The 23,813-nt window shown below is 61.0% G+C and overlaps 1 protein-coding gene across 1 annotated transcript in view; it reads right to left on the bottom strand.

Annotated features, from left to right (window-relative positions):
- Nucleotides 1–7,132: 7,132 nt before the first annotated feature.
- Nucleotides 7,133–23,813, bottom strand: part of VSIG10L2 (V-set and immunoglobulin domain containing 10 like 2) — a 38,965-nt gene continuing 22,284 nt past the window's right edge. Inside the window, exons 8-12 of the mRNA XM_037882087.2 lie at nucleotides 22,678–22,992; nucleotides 16,275–16,397; nucleotides 10,154–10,178; nucleotides 9,459–9,595; nucleotides 7,133–9,026 (exon numbers count right to left, since the gene is read on the bottom strand). Of these exons, the coding sequence (XP_037738015.2) occupies nucleotides 8,917–9,026; nucleotides 9,459–9,595; nucleotides 10,154–10,178; nucleotides 16,275–16,397; nucleotides 22,678–22,992 (710 nt within the window). The 3' untranslated portion in view covers nucleotides 7,133–8,916. The remainder of the gene's footprint in view (nucleotides 9,027–9,458; nucleotides 9,596–10,153; nucleotides 10,179–16,274; nucleotides 16,398–22,677; nucleotides 22,993–23,813) is intronic.

The following is a 23,813-nucleotide window of genomic DNA, read 5'->3' as shown; positions in this document are numbered from 1 at the left end:
CAGCTTTGGTCTACAGCTTCAATGTGGCATTAGCTCCTTAAAGGTGATTGGCAAAGGGGGCTCGGAGTGTAGGTTTGGGTCTGTCCGATGGGTAAAGAGGGCCTACAAATATGGGTTAATCTGGGGTTGGTTTGTTTTTTAACTCTAGAAATAACAAGAACCTAGTTTTGCTTGGAGGAGCCTTGTACAAAAGTCCCAGCTAGGGTTGCCAACTTTCTAATTTCATGAAACTGAACACCCTTGCCCTCCTCCATGCCCCGCCCCTTCTCTGAGGCCCCGCCCCCACTCACTCCATGCCCCTCCCTACACTGCTCACTCTCACCCTCACTCACTTTCACTGGGCTGGGTCATGGGGTTGGGGTGAAAGAGGGGGTAAGGGCTCAGGTGGGGCCATAAATGAGGGGTTCAGGGTGTGGGAGGGGGCTCTGGCCTGGGGAAGGGGGTAGTTGGGGTGTGGGAGGAGGTGATGACTCCAGCTTGGGGTGCAGGCTCTGGGATGGGGCCGGGAGTGAGGGATTTGGAGTGCAGGAGCGGGCTCAGCCTTGGGGAAGGGGGTTGGGGTGCAGAAGCGGGCTCTGGGCTGGGGCTGAGGGGTTTGGAGTGAGGGAGGGGGCTCAGGGCTGGGGCAGGGGGTTGGGGTGTGGGAGGGGGGTGCGGGTTCGGGGTAAATAATCCTAATCTTTTATGCAAAATTCACCAAAACTGCAACTGTAACTCTGGGAGGGGGGTCAGGGCTGAGACAGGGGGTTGGGGTGCAGGCTCCAGGAGGGAGTTTGGATGCAGGAGGGGGTTCCGACCTGGGGCAGAGGATTGGGGTGTGGGTGGGGATTCAGACTCCAGCCAGGCAATGCTTACCTCAGGCAGCTCCCAATCGGCAGCGCAGCAGAGCGAAAGCAGACTCCCTGGCTCCTGGAAGCGGCCAGCATGTCCGGTTCCTAGGTGGAGGCGCGACCAGGCATCTGTGCGCACTGCCCGTGCCCGCAGGCACCGCCACCGCAGCTCCCATTGGCTGCGGTCCCCAGCCAATGGGAGCTGTGGAGCCAGAGCTTGGGGTGGAGGCAGCGCACGGAACTTTCCTGATCACACCTGCGCCTAGGGGCTGCAGAGACACGCCAGCCACTTCTGGGAGCCATGCAGAGTCAGGGCAAGCAGGGAGCCTGCCTTAGCCCCGCTGTGCCGCTGACCAGACTTTTAACGGCCCAGTCAACGGCGCTGACTGGCGCCGCCACGGTCTCTTTTTGACCTGGCATGCCGGTTAAAAACCGCACACCTGGCAACCCTAGCGCCAGCCGCTGTGTATTGTGAGCTCGTATGCCTGTCTTCATTGAAAGGGTGGACACGCCGAATTTGTAACTTTTTCCCAAGTGTTCTTTAGGTGTTGACGTTCGATGGGTTTTCACAAAAGCAGAGTTCTAAAGCATTTCACTTCACATTCCTTCCCTCCCAGTTACTCAAAATTCACTCTCTTGTACCTTCGTACCATCATTTCACTAGTCCACCAGCCACCCTACTCTTCCAGTGTGCACAAGCCCTGAATTTTTGTTGTAGACCAAGTAGAAAGCCCTTCCCCCGCCTTTTTACATAAATCTTCCAAACCATCTTTATCAGTCATAAAGACGCAAAGCCAGGCACAAACCCACTTGGCTGTAAATGTTCAAGTCATGTTTAAGCATATTAAAGCAGCCCAAGGAATGTACTCCTTGGCTACTTGCCAACAATCCTCTACCCTTACAACTAATCTGTCAACTGGGGCTAGAGTTGGCATTATGACAAGCCAGGATATTTGTGATGAGGGAACATGTATGTCCTTTAAGGCACCATAGAAGAGTTACAAGAATCAAAGCAAAGCCTAATTCAGACACTTGCAAATAAGGAATGGGAGGCAAATAACACAAAATTGTAACGACTCTGAGTTCAGTCCCCTAGAATATCAACTTTTCCTTACGAATAAAAGAGTATCCAGTTTATATCACATCGTTCTTAAGTATATCTCCAGGGGGGAAGGGATGAGCTAAGATCAAGTGGGAAAGGGACTGGACCAGAGAATCTCATGAATGGATCATCAAGTTAGATCCATTTCCATTAATGTAAGATACTAAATGTACACAGCTCATATTTTCCCTCGAACATTTGGCTCTAGAATGTATGTACAAAATAAAAAGGGCGATAATGGCAATCTAATGGGGCACCTCCCACCAGCTTGCCAGAGGTAAATGATTCTGGGTCAGGGCTGCAGAATTTCTGAAGATAGTTTAGGAACTTCTCATGCCTCGGGATTTATAGTGCATTCTAGCTCCATGCTCCCCTGCCTCATGCATCACAATTCATTCCTCCTTCAGGTTTACACCCTGTAGGTATTGTAGGATCATCACATGCCTCCTTAGTCATTAGTTGGCCCAGCTAGGCCCATTTCACACTGCTGAGCCCCCATTTCACGCTTCTGAGCTCTCCTCGTGAATTAACCCAGCTAAGACATTCTTTTTCCCCCCTTCTACCAAGTTCCTCTGTGTCAGTATCTTCCCAGCTGTTGATGCGAACTGTGCAATACCCCACGTGTGATCCCACCAGCATCGCACAGAGAGGGGCTGCAGCCTCCCTGCTCGCTGATGTGGTGTCTGAAATTGCATTCCCCTTTTTTTCTCCAAAGGCATCTGATGTTATGAACTTGCTGCTTCCCTGTCTGCCCATGATAATCCCCGGGTCTCTTCAGCCTCGCCACTGACGAAGCTCTGTCCTGCTAGACACTGTGCAGCTCTTTGCCCTTGTCTCATGCCTCCACGTGCCAGCCCCTCCCAAATTAGTAGTTTCAAACTTCATTCAAGTGTTTACTCCCCCATCCAAACCAGGAAGGAAGGTATGAAAGAGGCTGATCCTGATGCCAGACTAGTGGGGAACTTCAGAGTCATCTCTCCTCCGCTCATGTCATTCAGCCAGTTTCCAATCCCTATGGCTACTCCAGAGGCTGAGCCAATTAATGTCTGGTTACGAGTTTGTTTGAGGAAGACTGTCGGTGTGATTCAGGCGGGGCCTGGGGAGAGACGGAGAGCTGAAGGGACCGATTTTCTGAAGGACTCAACTCCAAACCTCTCAGCCAAATGAGGGACCCAAACGTATTCAGGCAGGAAATTTCAAGTGCCATTGGATTGGTTTCCTTCAGGGGCTGTCTTCACTGCAGAGTTACTCCAGGTTCACACCCCAATCGTCCCACCGCCACCGCTGGCCGCCCCGTGGGAGTGACTCGTCCTTTGGGGTCAGGCATGAATAAATGTCAACAAAAGGGAGCCGCCAAGTCGGAGTGAAACTGCAGGTAGCGCTGTCACCGAAACCAGGGGCACTGGGCCGGCGTTTCAACCTGCTCCACTGTCAGCAACTCTTGTTTGCCCCTCAGCGTCTTTACACACTTTGCGGTTCTGCTTTATTTGGACACTCGGCCTGCGGCTGCTGCCAGTATTGGGCATTAGTGACTGCCACGCTCCAGGCACTCATACGGCAGCTCTGCCCACCAGGAGGGTTTGCCAGTATTTGCCAGGGCGTAAAGTCACCATCAGGTTTGGTCTCCTCCCAGCCGGGCTGGTGGCTCCCCAAGGCCAGCGCTACGAACGTCGGCAGCTCACTGGCTTCTTGTGGAGCCCTGGAGTGGGACACCAGGAAAGAGCACCCCTCAGAGGCAGGCTCCCCTGCAGAAGCCAGTGAGCTGCCAATGCACGGGAGCCTTGATGTCTGACGCTTCAGGGTGGCCCCATTGCATGGTTCCTCCAGGAGCGAGGCCAGGGGACGAGCAGCCCTCTCCCCGCAGCCCACAGCCTCGTGGCAGGCCAACGTCTTCCTGCAGCTTCCAGGGCCTGGGAAAGGGAGGTTACGGCTTTGTTCTGGGCTGGATTGGAAGCACCGTCCCTGAGCTGCCAAGTGTCCCGGCTGCACGCGCTTTTGGGGATCCAGCCTTCAGCCTAGGAGCCAGACCAGCCCTTTTTAATGGGTTAGATTTTCATTGAGAGAGCACCCAGACCCCACTGCTGGGCCCTCCAGCCAAACCGGGGAGCCCAGCATCACCAGTCCGGACTCCAAACTAAGCGTGTGCGTCTTACCCAGGGCTTGGCCGAATGTGTCCATTAGAAAGGAGCGAACAGGAAACCGTTACCACCTCTCTGGGGTTCCCCTTGCTTTTGTGGAAGTATCCCCGAGGCCGGTTCTGTGCAGGCCGCCCGTCTCCCTGCAGGGGGATGTGGAAAGGCTCCCAGCTGAAAGCCCTGGGAAATGTATCACTGCTGAGCCTTAGGGCTGGCAAACAGAGGCCTTGCTCCTGGGGGAGGACTCTGCCTCCCCCATCCGATCCCCCAGCTGGCAGACAATAGAGATCCAGGCTTTGGCAAGGGTCTTGTTTGCTAAGGGGGCTCTTTGTTCCCGGTCCATACTGCCAGTGTTTTATCAGGCTGGCCTGTGTGTTGTTAACAAGGGCTGCCGCGGCCTGGGATTCCAGGCAGATGAGACAGGACCCGGCTGGGTGTTGCTGGGGCAGTCGGTTCCCACAGCGCTGCGGTTTGGGCGCTCCAGAGACAAGGGCAGGAATGTCTCCTAGGGCAAGGTAGCTGCTGAAATCCTGTGTTCAGCGGCCAGTGGATTAGGAACATTTGAGCGGCTGGAGTCGGCACTTCTGTTTGCATCTCTCCCACCTGTTCAAACAATGCGCTGAGCAAACAACTCTTCAGCCAGCCTCCCCATCTCCTCTTGTCAGCTCACTCCAGCCCCTGCCTGCCCCACTTTCGTTAACCTGGGAACTGCCGCACCCCTGCCCGCTAAGGGCTGGGTTGGCGTGGCTCCTGCAGAAGACGGGGAATCAGGAGGGTGCATTGTGGGAGGGGCTCGCTGTGTCTGGCTGCCTCACGCACTGTGGCAGGGCCGGGGGGTGGCATGTCTGAATTAATGTAGGTCAAGCAGGGCCGGATTATCCTTTTGTGGGCCTGGAGCGAGGGGCCGGCCAGGGGCAATGGGGCATGGCATGGCAGGGGAAGCCCCGCGCCGCCCCATGCGAGGGCACTCCTTACAAACCGGCAGTTGCCAGACGCTCAGTGGCCTGCCTGGCCCTATGCTGCCAGCCTGCCCCTTCCCCTCGGGGGCAGGCCCATACCACACCACATAGCCCCTCCCCCCCCGGCGCCTTGTCCAACACCCCCCAACTCCCTGTGGCCAGAGGCCTCCCCAGACCCACTATGCCCAGCGCCCCCCCAAACCCACCCACAAATGCACAGCCCCCTGCACACCACCACCCCTGCCCACAGCCCCCCCACAACTGCCCAGCACCCCCGCCCCAGAACCCCCACTCGCCAGTGCCCCAACACACACACATCTTCCCTGCCCCTTCACAGCCCAGCACGCCCCCCCAGGCTCCCCACAGACCCCCCTCCCCAAGCCCTGCCTCCTGGCCGTACTCACCGGCCCTGCTGGGAGGCGACTGTGTCCGCTGGGCTGAGCCGGCAGCGCAGCCAGGGCTGGTCCCGGGGCCGGGAATCACTCCGGCCCCTCGAGGGTGGCGCGATCAGCTGGGCCAGGACCTGCCCCGGCCGGGGTCCCTCCAGACGCAGTTCCCTGGAGGGGCCCAGCCAAGCCCCCCACACTGTTCTCCCCACCGCACACACCAGCCGAGAGGAGGAAGTGGGGGGGGGGAGCCAGCGGGGTCTCGGGGCGCAGGGCAAGCGGAGCAGGCCGGGGCCCCTTCCGAGCATCGTCCCGGCTCCACGGAGCCCTGGCGCCACGGTAAACCCGGCACTGAGGTCACGCGGGGTTGGACTCTCCTAGTGGGAGAACAGCCTTGGCGGCCCAAGTGCAGCTTGGAGTGGAAACTTGCCCAGCTGCAGCCTGAGCGCTTTTCCCGGTACCAACAACCCTCCTTGGCCCTGGACTCGTTCCCATTTACAGCTGGGCTACCGTAGGGCTTGCAGACCTGAGTGACAAGTCCCCGCTGCAAACCCTAGCGCAGGCCGGACTCACCCCACACCCCAGGAAGCAGAATAAACTGCCCCCATGCAAACCACAGCGTCGGCCGTCTGCGCTGGGTCCTAGACGGGTTTGACTATGTGGGGCAGGGCTGTGACTATTTTACTGCTTCAGTTATGCCAGCAGAAATGAGCTTTAACCAGCGACAGGTTATGCCCCCTCCTGTACAGGAATCACCAGTCCGCCGTTAGCCCAATAGACCTGCCTCCCCGGAAGGGAGTTTGAACACTGGGACTAGCCCAGGCTACTTCCCCACGTGATCAGGCCGCTGGATGGGTCTGGCCGAATGCAGAGGGTGGTTGCCAGGGCACCGGGCTGTGGGCTCCAGCGTGGTGGGGGACGGCTGCCGTCTGGAAAGGGCCCTGTCGATTAGCCCGGCTGCTTCTAGGATTGGGGGAAATTGCTGAGGAATTCACAGAAAACCATCTGGCCCCTATATTTCCTTTATGGACCAGTGAATTATTTGGACCCCAGGGGTCGTGGGACAAACAGCTCCTTTCTCTGGGGGCGGTACAGCCCAGACCCGATCCCTGTTACACCTTGGGATTTGCTAGGTTAAAGCATTGGACCTTTTTGCATGTTTTTAAAAACCGCTCTGCTTTGACCTGGGTGTGTATTGGATATTCACGCTGAATTGGTCACGGAGGCTGGTGCCTGCTCGGCGGAGCACACAAGCATCTCGGGCACAAATGCTCATTGGATAACATGTAAGATTCAGTGTCTCAGACTATTCGCACAATTGACTGGAAGTTGCTGTCCTGGCTCGGATGCAGCGTCAGCCCTGTGTGTGACATGCTGGCCTCCTGGCCTCCAGCTGGTGAAAGGGCAAGGCTTTACCCGCCAGAGCATCCCTCAGGGCCAATGGACAGACCCAATGGCACCAGCATGAAGGTGCCTGGGGAGGCCGCCCGGCTGGTCTATGGGTTGATGAGCGTCTGGAGTGGCTGCTGCCGGGCCTCGGGCAGCAGCCAGGGCCTGCGCCATCCTCCATTCCAGCCCAGCTTCCATTCCGCACCCCCACCCCACCCAACTTTGTGCCTCTTTGGCAGAGAGGGTTAAATCCCACTGCACGCACCACACGGGAGCCAGTGTCAGGCCCACCCAATCTGCTCTCAGACACTGGCCTCACACTGCAGAGTCCAGACTCACCCCTCCGGGGATTTGGCTTTATTAACACAAACAAATTAACAATACAATCCCAAAGCTCAGCTCAACTCTTCTCCCTAGGCTGGGCTGCTCATCGGGCTCCTCCCACTGGCCTGCTCAGCCCACACCCCAGATCCTCTCTCCCCAGCAAGCCACTCCCACCTCCCTGATACCCAGGGTAGGTAACTAGTCACTGACGGGGGTGAGGCAGAACTCACTTATCCCTTTGCCAGCAGGGTCAGCACCTGTTAACAGAGCGGGGGATTTCAGGCTAAGAGGTTGATGAGGTTCAACAAGGACAAGTTCAACAAGGGCACAAAGGGAAAGCCAAGGGGGAGCTGGGGCTGACGCTCAGCTACTGCACTGAAATGGCTCCAGCTGCATTCCCTGTGCCCCAGCAATAGTCTGAGCCCGCTCCCCGAAGACAGAGGATGGTTTGGGCAGCCCAGGCATCTCCTCCTGCCTCCAGCCCCCCACCCCCCATGCATGCTCTCCTGCCCCACTCCAGGCAAGGCAATAAAGCAAGTGCCCTGGACACAGTCCTTTGGACACGGGGAGCCCCTCATAACCCTGCCGCCCACGTCAAAGGGGGCACTGGCCGGTTCAGTGACGGTACAGATGAACATGGGGGGTTGGCGATATAAGGCCTTGGCAAGGGAATTTAGTACTATGCCTTTAAGGCAGCAAGACCTCCGGCCGGGGTATAGCCCAGACTCCAGATTTGCACCAGAGCTCAGCTTAGACACCTAAGTAAGTGGGCAGATTTGGGGAGCGGCTCAGCACCCTCCCTGCTGCCCATCCAGCCCAAGCTGCGGGCCGAGCCGTGGAGGAGTTGCTCGCTGGGGACTGTGTCTTGCGCAGGGACCCCACAGCCCCTTGTTTGCAGCGTGAGCGTCCCATCAATAACAGCCTTGCTCTAGGTGCCACATGCAGAGGGTTTGGTCCTCCCAGAGCTCAGCCGCAGCCTGCCTCGCTGAGCTGCAACGGCTGCTGGGCAGGTCCCCAGAGGGCCTGGGTCCCAGTCCCAGGAGCACAGGGCAGGGCTCTGCCAGGACCCTGTGCCCCTTGGCTTCCACCAGGCCTGCCAAGCGCCTGTCAGGGCCAAAGGGGGCGGAGGGGGCTCCAAACCCTGCCTGGCTCACACAAAGGTCCTGGGCTTTTCCTCGGCTATCCTGGCTCCCCATGGAGCCCTCTAACCCGAATCCAGCCTGGGCCCCCGCAGCCCCTCACCCAGGCAGCAGAGCCATGAGGTGGGGCTAGGGTGCATCTGCTGATGTGCTCGGTATCCTGGCTCCGAACAAGGCTGGGAGGCCGGCGTGTGGCCATCTCCAGCCATCTCCTGTTCACTCCTGCACCCCAGCCGAACCAGCTCCCTTGTGTCGCCAGGGCTGGGTGCATGCACCCGTAGCCGCAGCAGGGCCGTCGACTGTTACCGGCACTGGCGCCCCCCAGAGAGGAGCTGGGCACAGAGGTGCCAGTTAAGCCACACAGGAAAGCGCCACCCTGCTAATCACTGTGGGGCGGGGGAGGGGGAGAAAGGGCCAAAATCCCAGCAGATTCCAAGCCCCACGGCGAACCCTCCTTCCAGGCCGTGCGTTGGTACGTTGGCTCCTGCCCTCTGGGGCATCGTACCCAGGGGCCGTTTTGTTCTCAGCCACACCCTAACAGTCTGGCAACGCCAATCCCTGCACGGGGGCCCTGTAAATGCCAGATACCCTTCCCCCTCCCCCGACTGCAGGTCAGGGGTGCTGACTGGGTCTGACGGGGGCCGGCTGGGATTCACGATGTCGCAGTCACTGTGATTGTGACATTGACCGGAGGGTCATCAGCGGCGAGATCTGGAGCTGGGGGAGCCTCCTGGGTGGATGCAGGGGGCTCTGGGTGACACTCTGCAAAAGGGAAAGACACACAGCAAATCACTGAGAGCTGGGAGCTCCAGACAGCTAACGGCCCCAGGTGAGCACCGTAAGCACACCAGGGTCCTCCAGGAACACCCCGAGCGCACCCTAACTGCCCCCACCTCCCACACAGTAGGCCTGCGCACGACTGCCATAACCAAGGGCGATAAACCCTCATGCTCCAGGGCACAAGCCAGTCAGTCATTTGCAGGGTCAGGAAGAAAGGTCAGGACAGATTATTACACAGCTGGCACATTCTGCCGCCTCTGATCGCGGCCAGCCAAAGCCACGCACCAGATGCGACGGCTGACAATTTACGTGACAGGCTGCACCTCAGGCAGGCTTACCCTCAAACGCAGGCTAGCTTATGCGCTTAGCTGGGCCCTCTCACTGTCGTATCAGCTGCACTTGCGCCCCAGTTACCTGCTGATGCCTCCCCGGCCGGGGGAGATGTGGGGGATATGCCCCCAAGCTCCCCGCCCGTCTCAGCCTCTGCCACACCTGCGGCCGTCTCAGCGTCTTCCGGAGTGCTGATCTGCTCGTGAGCCTCTGGGCCAGCCCTGGGGACAAGGGGGGGAAACGTGCCTAAAACCGTTCCTCACAGACCGCCCAGCAGGCGCCAGGGGTCCTGGGGGGAACGGCGCACGGAGCCGGGTGCTGGGGCGGGAGCCGTGACAGCGAGCTAGAGAGCCATGGAAATAAGCCCCCAGACGTGCGTGAAGGGAGCGTCTGGCTGGCAGGGGGGGGGGGGGGGGGAGAGTCAAATTGAGCGTGGGGGAAGGAGGTGGGGGAGGGGTGGTGATGCCAAGGGAGCGGGGGCTGCCCTCGTGGCGTGCTGTTTGCCCATAGCTGTTTGTCTGGCCTGGCTTTTGGCTCTTGCGGGCAGGTCCGCTGATTTCAATACAAGTTTGGAGCCTAAGCACCTCTGAGGATCTGGCCTGGAACGCCACGTCTCGGGCCCCTGGGGGTACAGCGCCGGGCCCCGAGCTCGCGGAGCTGCCCCCTGAGGCAGCGCGGGGATAAGAGGGGTGGTCGGCGGGGTGGACCCGGGAGGGTGGCCGGGGGAGGGCGGCTGCGGGGGGCGGGGGTCTGGTCGCAGGGCTCCCCAGGACACTTACATTCCGAAGAGCAGGTCGTGCAGCCCTGGGGAACAACACAAGGAGACAACATTGTCAGAGCCACTCCCGGCACTGGGCCTGACCTGCGGCTCAAACATGCCAGCGTAAGGAGCGTGCTTAACCCGAGCCAGGCCCGGGGCAGTGGCAGGCCCTTCATGCTGAGCAGCCCCAGAGGAAATGTTCACGCAAAGCCCTGTGCCAGCAGCAGCTGTCCCACGCCGGCCACAGGACGAGGAGGTTAATTCACTTTCACACCCATTGACATCGGCTCCTGCACCCGACACCCCAAACTGCAGAGTGTTGAGCCATTGGCTCAGGACCGCCGGCTCTCCACTGGCACGCTGTCCGTCCCAACCCGCCTCCGCCTGGCACGCTGTCCGTCCCATCCCGCCTCCGCCTGGCACGCTGTCCGTCCCATCCCACCGCCGCCTGGCACGCTGTCCGTCCCAACCCACCTCCGCCTGGCACGCTGCCCGTCCCATCCCGCCTCCGCCTGGCACGCTGCCCGTCCCAACCCGCCTCCGCCTGGCACGCTGTCCGTCCCAACCCGCCTCCGCCTGGCACGCTGTCCGTCCCATCCCGCCTCCGCCTGGCACCCTGTCCGTCCCAACCCGCCTCCGCCTGGCACGCTGTCCGTCCCAACCCGCCTCCGCCTGGCACGCTGTCCGTCCCAACCCGCCTCCGCCTGGCACCCTGTCCGTCCCATCCCACCGCCGCCTGGCACGCTGCCCTTCCCATCCCGCCTCCGCCTGGCACGCTGTCCGTCCCAACCCACCTCCGCCTGGCACGCTGTCCCTCCTACTCCACCTCCGCCTGGCACGCTGTCCGTCCCAACCCGCCTCCGCCTGGCACACTGTCCGTCCCAACCCGCCTCCGCCTGGCATGCTGTCCGTCCCAACCCACCTCCGCCTGGCACGCTGCCCGTCCCAACCCGCCTCCGCCTGGCACGCTGTCCCTCCTACTCCATCTCCGCCTGGCACGCTGTCCGTCTTACTCCACCTCCGCCTGGCACGCTGTCCGTCCTACACCACCTCCGCCTGGCACGCTGTCCGTCCCAACCCGCCTCCGCCTGGCACGCTGTCCCTCCTACTCCACCTCCGCCCGGCACGCTGTCCATCCCAACCCGCCTCCGCCTGGCACGCTGTCCCTCCTACTCCACCTCCGCCTGGCACGCTGTCTGTCCTACTCCACCTCCGCCTGGCACGCTGTCCGTCCCAACCCGCCTCCGCCTGGCACGCTGTCCGTCCCAACCCGCCTCCGCCTGGCACGCTGTCCCTCCTACTCCACCTCCGCCTGGCACGCTGTCCGTCCCAACCCGCCTCCGCCTGGCACGCTGTCCCTCCTACTCCACCTCCGCCTGGCACGCTGTCCGTCCCAACCCACCTCCGCCTGGCACGCTGTCCGTCCCAACCGACCACCGCCTGGCACGCTGTCCGTCCTACTCCACCTCCGCCTGGCACGCTGTCCATCCCAACCCGCCTCCGCCTGGCACGCTGTCCCTCCTACTCCACCTCCGCCTGGCACGCTGTCCGTCCTACTCCACCTCCGCCTGGCACGCTGTCCGTCCCAACCCGCCTCCGCCTGGCACGCTGTCCGTCCCAACCCGCCTCCACCTGGCACGCTGTCCCTCCTACTCCACCTCCGCCTGGCACGCTGTCCGTCCCAACCCACCTCCGCCTGGCACGCTGTCCGTCCCAACCCACCGCCGCCTGGCACGCTGTCCCTCCTACTCCACCTCCGCCTGGCACGCTGTCCGTCCCAACCCGCCTCCGCCTGGCCCGCTGTCCGTCCCAACCCGCCTCCGCCTGGCCCGCTGTCCGTCCCAACCCGCCTCCGCCTGGCACGCTGTCCGTCCCAACCCGCCTCCGCCTGGCACGCTGTCTGTCCCACTCCACCTCCGCCTGGCACGCTGTCCGTCCCACTCCACCTCCGCCTGGCACGCTGTCCGTCCTACTCCACCTCCGCCTGGCACGCTGTCCCTCCTACTCCACCTCCGCCTGGCACGCTGTCCGTCCCAACCCGCCTCCGCCTGGCATGCTGTCCGTCCCAACCCACCTCCGCCTGGCACGCTGCCCGTCCCAACCCGCCTCCGCCTGGCACGCTGTCCCTCCTACTCCATCTCCGCCTGGCACGCTGTCCGTCCCAACCCACCTCCGCCTGGCACGCTGTCCGTCCCAACCCACCGCCGCCTGGCACGCTGTCCCTCCTACTCCACCTCCGCCTGGCACGCTGTCTGTCCCACTCCACCTCCGCCTGGCACGCTGTCCGTCCCATCCCACCGCCGCCTGGCACGCTGTCCGTCCCACTCCACCTCCGCCTGGCACGCTGTCCGTCCTACTCCACCTCCGCCTGGCACGCTGTCCGTCCTACTCCACCTCCGCCTGGCACGCTGTCCCTCCTACTCCACCTCCGCCTGGCACGCTGTCCGTCCCAACCCGCCTCCGCCTGGCCCGCTGTCCGTCCCAACCCACCTCCGCCTGGCACGCTGTCCCTCCTACTCCACCTCCGCCTGGCACACTGTCCGTCCCAACCCACCTCCGCCTGGCACGCTGTCCGTCCCATCCCGCCTCCGCCTGGCACCCTGTCCGTCCCAACCCGCCTCCGCCTGGCACCCTGTCCGTCCCAACCCGCCTCCGCCTGGCACCCTGTCCGTCCCATCCCACCGCCGCCTGGCACGCTGCCCTTCCCATCCTGCCTCCGCCTGGCACGCTGTCCGTCCCAACCCGCCTCCGCCTGGCACGCTGTCCCTCCTACTCCACCTCCGCCTGGCACGCTGTCCGTCCCAACCCGCCTCCGCCTGGCATGCTGTCCGTCCCAACCCGCCTCCGCCTGGCATGCTGTCCGTCCCAACCCACCTCCGCCTGGCACGCTGCCCGTCCCAACCCGCCTCCGCCTGGCACGCTGTCCCTCCTACTCCATCTCCGCCTGGCACGCTGTCCGTCTTACTCCACCTCCGCCTGGCACGCTGTCCGTCCTACACCACCTCCGCCTGGCACGCTGTCCGTCCCAACCCGCCTCCGCCTGGCACGCTGTCCCTCCTACTCCACCTCCGCCCGGCACGCTGTCCATCCCAACCCGCCTCCGCCTGGCACGCTGTCCCTCCTACTCCACCTCCGCCTGGCACGCTGTCTGTCCTACTCCACCTCCGCCTGGCACGCTGTCCGTCCCAACCCGCCTCCGCCTGGCACGCTGTCCGTCCCAACCCACCTCCGCCTGGCACGCTGTCCCTCCTACTCCACCTCCGCCTGGCACGCTGTCCGTCCCAACCCGCCTCCGCCTGGCACGCTGTCCCTCCTACTCCACCTCCGCCTGGCACGCTGTCCCTCCTACTCCACCTCCGCCTGGCACGCTGTCCGTCCCAACCCACCTCCGCCTGGCACGCTGTCCGTCCCAACCGACCACCGCCTGGCACGCTGTCCGTCCTACTCCACCTCCGCCTGGCACGCTGTCCATCCCAACCCGCCTCCGCCTGGCACGCTGTCCCTCCTACTCCACCTCCGCCTGGCACGCTGTCCGTCCTACTCCACCTCCGCCTGGCACGCTGTCCGTCCCAACCCGCCTCCGCCTGGCACGCTGTCCGTCCCAACCCGCCTCCACCTGGCACGCTGTCCCTCCTACTCCACCTCCGCCTGGCACGCTGTCCGTCCCAACCCACCTCCACCTGGCACGCTGTCCGTCCCAACCCACCGCCGCCTGGCACGCTGTCCCTCCTACTCCACCTCCGCCTGGCACGCTGTCCGTCCCAACCCGCCTCCGCCTGGCACGCTGTCCGTCCCAACCCGCCTCCGCCTGGCACGCTGTCCGTCCCAACCCGCCTCCGCCTGGCACGCTGTCTGTCCCACTCCACCTCCGCCTGGCACGCTGTCCGTCCCATCCCACCGCCGCCTGGCACGCTGTCCGTCCCACTCCACCTCCGCCTGGCACGCTGTCCGTCCTACTCCACCTCCGCCTGGCACGCTGTCCCTCCTACTCCACCTCCGCCTGGCACGCTGTCCGTCCCAACCCGCCTCCGCCTGGCACGCTGTCCGTCCCAACCCACCTCCGCCTGGCACGCTGCCCGTCCCAACCCGCCTCCGCCTGGCACGCTGTCCCTCCTACTCCATCTCCGCCTGGCACGCTGTCCGTCCCAACCCACCTCCGCCTGGCACGCTGTCCGTCCCAACCCACCGCCGCCTGGCACGCTGTCCCTCCTACTCCACCTCCGCCTGGCACGCTGTCTGTCCCACTCCACCTCCGCCTGGCACGCTGTCCGTCCCATCCCACCGCCGCCTGGCACGCTGTCCGTCCCACTCCACCTCCGCCTGGCACGCTGTCCGTCCTACTCCACCTCCGCCTGGCACGCTGTCCCTCCTACTCCACCTCCGCCTGGCACGCTGTCCGTCCCAACCCGCCTCCGCCTGGCCCGCTGTCCGTCCCAACCCACCTCCGCCTGGCACGCTGTCCCTCCTACTCCACCTCCGCCTGGCACACTGTCCGTCCCAACCCGCCTCCGCCTGGCACGCTGTCCGTCCCAACCCGCCTCCGCCTGGCACGCTGTCCGTCATACTCCACCTCTGCCTGGCACGCTGCCCGTCCTACTCCACCTCCGCCTGGCACGCTGCCCGTCCTACTCCACCTCCGCCTGGCATGCTGTCTGTTCCAACCCACCTCCGCCTGGCATGCTATCCGTCCTACTCCACCGCCGCCTGGCACGCTGTCCGTCCCAACCCACCTCCGCCTGGCATGCTGTCCATCCTACTCCACCGCCGCCTGGCACGCTGCCCGTCCTACTCCACCTCCGCCTGGCACGCTGTCCGTTCCAACCCCCCTCCGCCTGGCACGCTGTCCGTTCCAACCCACCTCCGCCTGGCACGCTGTCCGTCCTCCTCCACCTCCGCCTGGCACGCTGTCCGGCCCAACCCACCTCCGCCTGGCACGCTGTCCGGCCCAACCCACCTCCGCCTGGCACGCTATCCGTCCTACTCCACCTCCGCCTGGCACGCTGCCCGTCCTACTCCACCTCCGCCTGGCACGCTGTCTGTTCCAACCCACCTCCGCCTGGCATGCTATCCGTCCTACTCCACCGCCGCCTGGCACGCTGTCCGTCCCAACCCACCTCCGCCTGGCACGCTGTCCGTCCCAACCCACCTCCGCCTGGCACGCTGCCCGTCCTACTCCACCTCCGCCTGGCACGCTGTCTGTTCCAACCCACCTCCGCCTGGCATGCTATCCGTCCTACTCCACCGCCGCCTGGCACGCTGTCCGTCCCAACCCACCTCCGCCTGGCACGCTGCCCGTCCTACTCCACCTCCGCCTGGCACGCTGTCTGTTCCAACCCACCTCCGCCTGGCATGCTATCCGTCCTACTCCACCGCCGCCTGGCACGCTGCCCGTCCCAACCCACCTCCGCCTGGCATGCTGTCCGTCCCAACTCACCTCCGCCTGGCACGCTGTCCGTCCCACTCTACCTCCGCCTGGAACGCTGTCCGGCCCAACCGACCACCGCCTGGCACGCTGTCCGTCCTACTCCACCTCCGCCTGGCACACTGTCCGTCCCAACCCACCTCCGCCTGGCACGCTGTCCGTCCTACTCCACCTCCGCCTGGCACGCTGTCCGTCCCAACCCGCCTCCGCCTGGCATGCTGTCCATCTCATCCCACCTCCGCCTGGCACGCTGTCCGTCCTACTCCACCTCCGCCTGGCACGCTGTCCGTCCCACTCCACCTCCGCCTGGCACGCTGTCCGTCCCAACCCACCTCCACCTGGCACGCTGTCCGGCCCAACCAACCACCGCCTGGCATGCTGTCCATCTCATCCCACCTCCGCCTGGAACGCTGTCCGGCCTAACCGACCACCGCCTGGCACGCTGTCCGTCCCACTCCACCTCCGCCTGGCACGCTGTCCGTCCCACTCCACCTCCGCCTGGCACGCTGTCCGTCCCACTCCACCTCTGCCTCCCAGTCGAAAGCATTCAGGGTGTATCTGTCCCTGCAGCACCGGACACCATGGGCCGGTCCCGGTCTAGCTGTGTCTCGTGGGCATTCCCCATGTTCTAGCCCTGCGCTCTCCGCTGCACCCGCTTCCCCTGACCAGCACGGCCCCAGCGGCAGCGAGAAGGGGCCCCAGCCTTCCCCGCACTCACGTGGGTTGTTGTCCCGGTTCCGGACGATGTACTGAAATGCCAGCAGAGAGGCAACCGCCGCCACGACCATCCCGGCTCCTGCAGCGCCCACCACAGCGGGGTAGGCGTTGAAAGGGGGCTCGGCTGGAAGAGAGAGAGAGCAGGCCGGGTTCAGCACCATGTGGCCTGGGCTGGGGATCCCTGCACGAGGAGCCTGCTGGAAACAGGGACCTGCTCTCCAGGTGAGGGCCACACAGCCCCCTGTGCAGACCCCCTGGCCTCCCAGCTCTCACCCCTCGTGTATCTCGGAGCCGCTCACAAGGGTTTGTTAAGACAGACACACGTGTCACTGAGCTCCCCTTGCACCTCCCACCAGGGCCCAAGGGAGGTGATGTACTGCTCCCACCAATCGCACTGTGCGCAGGAGATGCTGTGACCCTCATTGGACGGGGGGGAGACTAAACACACAGCGGCAAAGGGAGCTGCCCAAGGCCATGTAGCGAGTCAGCGGCAGAGCAGGGAATAGAACCCAGGTGTCCTGGACCCCAGGCCTGTGCTGTATCCACTGACACGTTCTCTCCTGGGGTCAGGGCATTCCCACTCCAAATTGGGGCATTTAAACCCAAATATTTCCTCCTGCTGGAGCTCTGATCTGTAAGGGCCCAGCCCCGCCTCACTCGCCGTGTTTGGCTCCGACAGTAGGGGCCGGGGGCACAGCAAGCTGCTGCCCAGTTTCAGCAACAATTCGCTTACCCCAGGTTTAAAACACCACCGAGAACAGCTCAGATCCAGGGCAGGCCCAGGGACAGAGTTGACGTGGCTAAGCGGCCACAAGCCCAGCCCAGCTGGCCACCTCTCTCCTAGCTGGCTGATGAGCTCAGCCCTGGTGGGAGGCTGCACCATGAAGCAGGGAGGGAAGGGGCGGGGAAGGGCTGCCGTGCAGAAGATGGGTCTCTCCGTGGGCCAGATTCCACCTGGTGCAAGGTCAGGCCAGTGGCAGGCTCCCGGGGTGAACCAGGCCCACCAGCTGTGAGTAGGACTCAGAATCCACATGCTGAGTAAGGGGCTGCTCTGGCTTGTGGCAAGGCCTCGGCCAGTGGCCCGGTGGGAGCCAGGTAGCAAGGTGCTTAGCACAGCCGTGGGGGGACGCGAGCACAGCAAAGGGAACCATCAGCAGAAAACGCAGGGGTGTGGCCATTGGCCCTGGCGCCTGCCACAGAAGGAAGATTTAGATTTTGGATGCAGTTCGTAAGCTCTGCCGGCATGGGCGTTGCATGAATCCCCCTTCAGGGAGCCAAGCGCCCCCGGGGCCCCACCCCTTCTGCTAGAAGCCCAGCTGCTACCCCACCCCATCCGCCCCCTTCATCTGCCAGAGCCCCGAGTCCCCCACCTATCCCTCCGTAGCTGGAGGAGTCCCAGCCAAACCGCCCTGAGCCCTGGGCCACTGGCCAAAACTGAGCCCCCGCTGGCTTTGGGGGAGAGAGAGAACGAGGGCGGAGCCACGGGGGGAAGTGTGGGCGGGGCCATGGCCTGGGTTGGGGAGGGGGCCTATGATACCTGCCACCCATGTCCTCTGAGCTGGGACGATCTCTCTGTGCATGGCTGGGCCAGAGCTGAGCATTAAACAACCGCAACAGAAAACTTTTCACAGTTTGTACAATCCCATCTGAGCAGAGAGATTGGCCCCCATTTAACTGACCCACTGGATCAAATCTGGACACATACAGACGGGCAAGAAAATCCACCAATTTCTTCCTCGGTTTTTGTAGAAGGGTCACGTCTAGCGCTGGGAAGGAAGAAGGCACGGTCTGGAGCCTCATGGGACCTGAGTTCAATTCTCAAGTCAGTTGCCCCCTGGTTAACTTGGGGCAAATTTCTTTTTCATTCTGCACTTTACCAACACCATCTAAGCTGGGCCATGGTTGTGCAGCAATCCCCCAGGGATAGCCAGCGTGCCCAGCGCTGAACTGGTCAGGACCCCTGGGTTTTATTCCCAGCTCTGCTACTGAATAGAGGTGTGACCCAGACTTCCAGTCCCTTTGCCGGTCTGTGCCTCGGTTTCCCCATCTGTACAATGACACTTACCTGCCTGGCAGGGGAGTTGTGCGATTTAATGTTCAGAAAGTGTTTTGAGTCCCTCCCACGAAAGGCAGCAGAGAAGGCCCAAACACCCTGGTTTTTCCATGTCCATGGCTTCTGTCTCACCCCTGCTTACACCAGCTGCCTCTAGCGACATCGGTGAAGACCAGTGCTCAGCTAGTGTCCACTAGCGACACCACTTGGGGAGCCGTTCAGAGAAACGCTCTTGAAACAGGGCATGGCGGGGCTCCATGTCTAGTCCCTAAAGGTGCTCGGTGCCCAGGGAAAAACGGGGTTTGCTGACATCCCTGCAGACTCAGCCGGGGATCTGAGTTCGCCCCTTCTCATGCGTCAGCCTCTGTTTTGGAGGTTCTGCAGGCCACATTCTGACCTCAGAAAGGCCCCGGCACCCTGACTGGCTGCACATCTCAACCAGTCGGGACATAACGCAGGGTCCTGTGCATGCTGCCCAGGACGGAACAGCTGCCTCTCCCGGTGCTGGGCTGGTTCTGCATGGCAGGGCGTTCAGGCCAAGCCAATTCAGCAGAGCTGTGCTCAGAGAGACAGGGACTGTCTTTTTGCTCTATGGCTGGTACATCATCTAGCACAACGGGGCGCGGTCCATGACTGGGGCTCCTAGGTGCTATGGCAGAATAAATAATCAGCTGTTTGGGTCTTATTTTGGTCCCTAAAGTCAGCAGCAGATCCAACTCTTGTGCAAACAGGGGGCAGATCTGGTTGAAAAGTTTTTGCTGAAACTTTTTAATTGATGAAAAATGGCTTCTCAGTGAAGATGGAAATCTTTTGGTGAAAATCCCCGTTTTCATCAGAAACTGTAGGGCTCTAACTGAAAATATCAATGCCAAACACTGAGACGTTTTTGGTTTTTTGATGACCCTCCCCCCCAAAAAAACAACAACCACCAAATGTTAAGGAAAAGTTCAATGAATACAAATGCTTTGTTTTTGATGAAAAATTTTGCAGGGGAAAACTAATCTTTTCCCAGACAGCAAAGAGAAGGGACCATTTTAGTCATTTTTCAGGGGAGAATCGCACTTTAAAGAGAAGTCATTTTCCAGGAATTTCGAGGGTATTTTAAGCCAGGCGTATAAATAATGAAGACAAATTGGAGTAGCTTCCTCTGTGCAAATGTGACTCAGAGCATCCTCCCGTTGTATCCCCTATCAGAATGAATGCAGCGTGGAGTCAGGTGTGTCGCAGAGAGAACACAGGTGAGTGAAACCAACCCGAATTGCGGCCAGGGCCCCGGCTGCTAACAGTGACAAGTAAACAAGTGAGCAGAGTGACTTCTTGGGGCTGTGCAGTGACATCTGGAGCGAGAGGGTGGGGTGTGCTTCCCAGGGAAGGATAATCGTCTGCAGGAAACCATGCAATTAGGATAACGAGATGATGGGGAACAGAAGTGACAATCACACTGAAGTCATCAGAGAAGGCGTCCCCTCCAGACCACACTGCACAGCACCACAAGGAATCTACACCCACTCCTGGCGACTCATGCATCAGGGTCAGCTGAGGGGATTCAGCAGCTGGGCCATGCAGGAGGCAAACAGACAGGCAGGGACTGCAAAAGGAGGCACCGAGGGACCCCGGAAAAGGCACAGGGAGAAGAAGGAGCAGCAGGGGTTCGTTCTGGTCATGCTGACACCATTTCAGACCTAGCACCCTCTTTCCCTGGGCCTCTTGTTACCCTAGAAAGGAGACAGGCAGACAGGTACTGAGTTTCACAAGAGCTGAACAAAACTTCACGAGTCGGAGAGGAAATTCTGAGATTTCCCTGCACCATCACTCTGGCAAGTCATCAGCACTTGTGCAATGAAATCCCACGCGAGCAGCATTGCATCATCAGGCCTAACTCTCACTGGCTGATCACACACGCAGGGTGGGTCCTGTTGCTAGAGCAGCTCCTTGCCATGTTAACCTTCTCATGGAGTCACTGTCAGGCCCCGGAGAGCCCTTTCTAACTACGCCCATGCAAGCTGCAGGGCAGTTCGGTGACTCCCAGCAGCTGTTACTCCTGCCCTGCAGGGCACTCAGGCCAAGCCAGCTCAGCAGAGCCATGCTCAGGAGAAACCCCCTCAGTCTCAATCCAGGACCAACCAGGGATGTCCGTGCTTCCAATCCCTCTTAATGCAGTTCTGAGGAAACGGGGTGTCAGGGAGGGACGGGGACTGGATTGCAGCAAAATGTGGCAGCTAACACCAAGGGGGGATGGGCTGATAATGTCCCACTGGTCCCACCTGCCACTCCAGGGAAATCTTTTGCTGGCACAGAAATGCCCCATGCACCAAATGGCACCAACAGATCCAGGGGGTGTTCATGGGCCTCTGCTCATGAACCAGCCAGATGACAGCAGTTATCGAAGTCCCTCTCTGGTGGCTGGACTTGGGGTATCTGCACCCCATACGTTTCCAAGGGGGCCCAGTGGATAAGTCCTGTGGACATAATAGGGAGGAAAACTCTATCATCCCTTAGAAATTCCCCTACAGAATGCAAGAGAAGGTGAAGCCTAGAGCAGTGATAGTCTCCCTCAAGCCCCATAGGGAGGCTCAATAAGCCTATAGACAGGGTGGCATTTTCCATTAAATTCCATATGACTTTTCCATAAGGGGCGACCTGAACCGGGCCCCTCTCACTCCGTAGGCAGCAATTCCAGCAGGAGCCAGGCAGAGCTCATTTTGGCTGGAAGCTGCTCAGCTCTTTGGCTCGTGAGCACAGAGGAGGGTGTTCTCCTCTAACTCGCAGCCACGTTCTAACAGAGAGGGCCAGGGTGCATTCAGACCTGATTGAAACTGCCAAGGCCAGAGCTCCCCACTAACGCACAGGAAGTAAGGGTGGGAATGGCCCATGGCCCAGTGCAAGCACTCCACCTGCAGTCACAGGAGATGGGCCATGGGGGTATACAGAGCTGACTCCCTGCTCCACAAGAAGCACCAGGGGCGAGATCCCTCAGGTCCCACTCTGATCTCACATACACCAGTGTGACCCTGGTGTAACTCCAGGAAGTTAGGTGGAATACTTCTGATCGACCATGAGTGAGAACAGAATCAGGCCCAGTAGCTGTAAAGGAGATGTGACCTGCTCTGTTTGCCTCAGTGTGTTAACTCTGAAACCTAATGCTTACAGGTCACTGCTCATGGGTTTATGAAAACGCACTCAGCTTCTCAGCAATTCTGGGATTATGATGCTGCGTGAAATCTGAGTACAATGCCGCACTTCTCCCCAAGCCCACAGCTGACCCCGGTCATGAAAAAACAGACAAAGTGACTGCCAATGTTCCTCAATCCTGAACAACAGCACCCGCTGCTCTTCCACGCCTGGAATCCTCCGCACTACACTGCCGGTACCCTGCACTCCCAACTCACAACACCCTCTGCCACCCCAGTCCTGGGCCCTTGTCCCAGCCGTCTCCCACTGCACTAGCAGGGCGCAGTGTTCAAGTTCTGTGAGCAGTTTTGTTCAGCTCCACTACAAACACTTGAAACATTCCCTGCATGGTGCGGCAATGCTGGTTGGTCTTCCAGCACACCATCCCCTGCACCCCGATACAATGACACCATCCCCTGCACCCCGATACAATGACACCATCCCCTGCACCCCGATACAATGCTATCCCCCACACCCCAGTACAATTACACCATTCCCTACATCATAATACACCATCCCCTACACCCCAATGCAATCACACCGTCCCCGAGAGCCCAGTACAATCACACCATCCCCTACACCCCAATACAAACAGTCACCTACACCCCAACACAGTCACCTACACCCCAACACAATGACAACATCCCCTACACCCCGATACAATTATAACATCCACTACACCCCAATGCAATCACACCAATCTATATCCCCACAGTCCAGCTGTGCTAAGGACCTACTTCCTCACCCCTGGCCCAGCCTTGCTTGTGGGGAGCTGTCCAGCCTTGCCAGCTCCACACAGCCCTGTCCTGCTTGCTGTGGTTCACACCCAGGGAGGGACATGGCCCTGGGAGCCGTCTGCTTTCCAGGTCCTTCATCCCAATGTGACAAAAATCCTAAAGGGGCTGGTTGAATAAATGGAGCTTGGAAGCTAATCCTGCCCGGTCCTACCTGTCCAGCTGGAACAGAACCGAGATACACCCACCATTCTCTACAGCCCGGCATCCTCCCCCCACTTCATCCACACCCCAACAGACCCCCCCTCACCTCCCCACAGGCCCAGCCGTGGGAGAGGGGGTGGGGTTCTGGACATGTGGGCGGTGGACAGCCGCTGCAGTAGGGGATACTCCGCTCCAGCCCGCAAAGTGGAGCCCAGCCGGAGTCTGGGGCCTAGTCACTTCACCTGGGGTCTTCCCCTCGGACGGGTGCCCGGTGGTGCGGTGGTTGACAGCCAGGATGCGGAAGGCGTACACGACTGCCGGGGCCAGGCCGCCCACCCTGTGGTCCCGCACGTCAGGTTCTATGTCACTGGCCACCGTCTCCCAGGCCCGGGCTGCCGACCGGGACGGGCCCAGCGAGGATTTCTTTGCTTCTTGCCTTTGGACGACGAAGCCGGTCAGGTTCCCCGAGCCCTGCGTCACCCACTCCAGCTGCACCTCGGTGCGCTGCCGGGTGTACATCAGCTTGCTGATCGTCACGTTGGGGGGCGTCGGGTACTCTGCAGGGGGTAGGGAGCGTGTCAGCGGTGCACCCAGAGAGACAACCTCACACACACCCCTGACTCCGTGCTGCTCTCACCCCCCCCCCCCCCCGGCACACCCCCATCCCCTGTACACCTCACACAGACACCTGCACGTCACACACGTGCACAAAGACACCGCAGCTTTCACACACACAGGCTCCTTCCCTTCCTCTCTCGTTCCAGTCAGGTAATCAAAGGCTGCACCTGCCTCCCCCACCTGGAGCGAAACCTGCCCCAGCCCAGTCCCCGGACCCTGGGGTTTCCCAGAGTCCCACATGACCTCACTCAGTGCCGTAGAAACCAAGGGGGGGAATGAAACAGGAACCCCTGGGAGTTCACCTCATGGTCTCTGGGGAGCCCAGGGCTGCATAATGTGTTAGTCCAACCTTCTGAAGTAAATAGGATGAAATTCTATAAGGACAAATGCAAAGTGCGCCATTTAAGAAGGAACAATCGGTCGCACACGTACAAAATGGGAAATGACGGCCAAGGAAGGAGTACTGCGGAAAGGGATCTGGGGGTCATTGTGGACCACAAGCTTAATACAGTATGAGTCAACAGTGTAACGCTGTTGCAAAAAAAGCGAACATCATTCTGGGATGTGTCAGCAGGAGTGTTGTAAGCAAGACACAAGAAGTAATTCTTCCGCTCTACTCTGCGCTGATTAGACCTCAGCTGGAGTATTGTGTCCAGTTCTGGGGGCCACATTTCGGGAAAGATGTGGACACATTGGAGAGAGTCCAGCGAAGAGCAACAAAAATGATGAAAGGTCTAGAAAACATGACATATGAGGAAAG

Source organism: Chelonia mydas, chromosome 22 (genome assembly GCF_015237465.2).
Source record: "Chelonia mydas isolate rCheMyd1 chromosome 22, rCheMyd1.pri.v2, whole genome shotgun sequence".
NCBI classification, from domain to species: Eukaryota; Metazoa; Chordata; order Testudines; family Cheloniidae; genus Chelonia; species Chelonia mydas.
Note: the sequence above shows the minus strand (reverse complement) of the source record. Positions and strands in the feature narration are given on the sequence as shown.